Source organism: Balaenoptera ricei, chromosome 20, assembly GCF_028023285.1.
Source record: "Balaenoptera ricei isolate mBalRic1 chromosome 20, mBalRic1.hap2, whole genome shotgun sequence".
Lineage (NCBI taxonomy): Eukaryota > Metazoa > Chordata > Mammalia > Artiodactyla > Balaenopteridae > Balaenoptera > Balaenoptera ricei.
The window spans coordinates 22,126,055-22,128,423 of NC_082658.1; the positions used below are offsets into that span (position 1 = coordinate 22,126,055).

At 62.0% G+C, this 2,369-nt stretch overlaps 1 protein-coding gene across 1 annotated transcript; it reads right to left on the reverse strand.

Moving 5' to 3' along the window:
- Positions 1-451: 451 nt before the first annotated feature.
- Positions 452-1,082, reverse strand: PPY (pancreatic polypeptide). Its single transcript, XM_059908220.1, has 3 exons — positions 892-1,082; positions 634-705; positions 452-476 (listed from the first exon to the last, which is right to left on the reverse strand). Exons 1-3 carry the CDS (start codon positions 1,080-1,082, stop codon positions 452-454), a joined length of 288 nt encoding a protein of 95 aa, XP_059764203.1.
- Between the last annotated feature and the right edge of the window lie 1,287 nt (positions 1,083-2,369).

The window sequence follows — 2,369 nt, forward strand, 5'->3', positions numbered from 1 at the left end:
AAAGCATTGATGGGGGTGCATTTGCGGGCAGGGCTGCCATCAAGCCAATGATCAGGAGGGTCTAGAGATGCTGAAATGGGACGATTCAAGCTTCACTGACTTGCTGAATGAACCTGGGGGAGTCCCTGCCTCCTCTTGGGCCACAATTTGCCCCTCTGTGAAGTGGAGAGGATGAGCTGGATGGCTCTGATGACCCTACAGACGTTCTGGATCATTCCTAACACCCTTGTTTCCCTTCTCCTCCCCCTGGCCTCCCCCTTTCTTCCTGTGCATTGGGCCTGCTCCTGCCCCGACCTGGGGTCCACAGAGACACAGAGAGAATGAGGCTATGACTTTGATGTGCTTTATTTAGCCTGCGTGGGAGCAGGGAGCAAGCTGCGGCCAGAGCCAAGGGTGCGGAAGGGAGAGCTGGGCCGGCACTGCCCTGGAGTCAGAGGTGCAGGAGGTGGCTTTATGAATCCATTGGGCTGAGCTGCCTGTAAGGAGAGGGCAGAACATGGCAGCATGAGTGGGTAGTCCTCCTGCTCTTGGGAGCCCTCAGGCCAGCCCTAGGCCCCTGTTCTCCCCTCCCCGACACACACCCCCGTTTCCGCCCCAGGCATCTGGACACACAGGGCAGGGAACCAAGCCCACCTGGGGGCAGCTGCGTTGGGGGATCCACACTCCGAGAAGTCCAGCGAGCCTTCTTGGTCTCTTTTCCCATACCTGGGAAGGGAGGGGTAGCTGGGGCCAGGGCTGTGCCGAGGTGCCAGCTCACCTGCCTCATGCCTACCCCTGGGCACCATCCCGCCCGGGGCACATGGGCCCAGGCCAGATCAGTAGAGATGCTCTGCTTTCCCAAGAGCATGAAAGGGTCTAGGGCTGGGGTCTCTCTCCCTCTCTCGCACACACCTGGGCCTGGTCAACATGTTGATGTATCTGCGGAGCTCAGCTGCGTACTGGGCCATCTGCTCCGGCGTGGCATTGTCCCCCGGGTATACTGGCTCCAGCGGGGCCCCCCGGGCACCCAGTGGTGGCTGCAGCAACAGAGCCACGCCCGTGGACAGGAGCAGCAGGAAGAGGCAGCGGCGAGCGGCGGCCATCTGAGGAGCAAGGAGCAGGGAGATAGAGACAGCACGCAGCCCACCTGCCCAGCCCCCCAGCCCGTCACCCATGTCTCCAAGCCTGGGACGAAGAGCAAAGGGCTACTCGGACCTGACCACCCCTCCTCCCAGACCCTGCCCTGGAGAGCACGACAGCCCCTCTCAGGAGCAGCGCAGCAGGCGGAGCTTAGCCAGGGCCCGGGCAAAGCAGAAAAGTGTAGCAGAGAAGGTGGAGCCGTGGGGCAGGAGACACAGGACTCATGACATCCAGGGCCTGATGGCTCTGAAGAGGCAGGTGCGGGGTGGGAGTTGGAGGGGAGGGGCTGCTGGGAAGTAAGGGCACGCCCGCTCCCCTGCAGGTTGGGGGCACACAGAATGAACTTGTGAACCAAAGGGCAGGAATCCATTGCCTGTTGGTGTGCTGCCCTCCCACCCTCCCCAGCCTCCCCGCCACGGGTAGACATGCTGATGCAGGTCCTGGAGAGGACACCACAGCCCCTGTCGCTGTGAGCAAGAGGCCAGCCACACGCGTGGATTTGTGTTCACGGCCACCATCCCCTGCCCCCCACACATTTGCAGTCTTCTTTTCAGCAGCAGGCTGCTCTTCCAGGGTGCTGGATTTGTCCAGATGTAGAGCCAGACCCACGTAGACCTCAGGCCTCCGGAGGCCCCCAGCCCTGCAAGGCACCGGCTCCTTCCCCACATCCCAGCCCGAGCCCCTCCGAGCCCCCCGACCCCCGGAGCTCAGGGCAGGCTGAGCCCACTTACCCTGAATCCTGAGGGAGCGGGCGCTGGACCAAGCGGGTGCCTGCCTCAGGCCGGATGGATCCCCCTGCCCTTGGCCATGGCCCTTTTATAGTCCTCAGCCCCCCAGAGTCCCCGCCTCCTGTCAGCCTCTCTCACTCCCCAGCCCTCACCCCCTCCTCCCACCGTCTCCCGGGTGCCCGCAACGCCAGCGCTAGGGCCAGGTACAGGAGGGGAACAGGGAAGTGTTATGGGTGCCACACTAGCAGCATAACGGGTAAAAGTTATGGACCACAATCAGTCTCCTGTAGGCCCCCCTCTGCCTTCGGGCACGGAGCAGGCTTAGTTCAAGAAGGACGGGGTTCTGGGACATCAGGATAACTGGAAGGTTCTGATTACAGGCTTGGGAACAGCCCCACCTGCCTCCAAAGGATTAACCCAAATCCTCAAACAGATTCCCTCAGGGCAGAAGATTGAGGCTGTGGCTCAGAGACTCCAGGGATGAAGCCTGGAGACTCAGGACTTCCCTTCCAGTTTGTGATT

Excerpts from the sequence above, each read along its gene's own strand:
- PPY (XM_059908220.1), bottom strand. The coding sequence starts at position 1,082 with ATGGCCGCCGCTCGCCGCTGCCTCTTCCTGCTGCTCCTGTCCACGGGC. Across the intron at positions 706-891 it reads AACATGTTGACCAGGCCCAG|GTATGGGAAAAGAGACCAAG; the intron begins GTGTGTGCGAGA and ends CTCCCTTCCCAG. Across the intron at positions 477-633 it reads CCCAACGCAGCTGCCCCCAG|GCAGCTCAGCCCAATGGATT; the intron begins GTGGGCTTGGTT and ends CTCTCCTTACAG.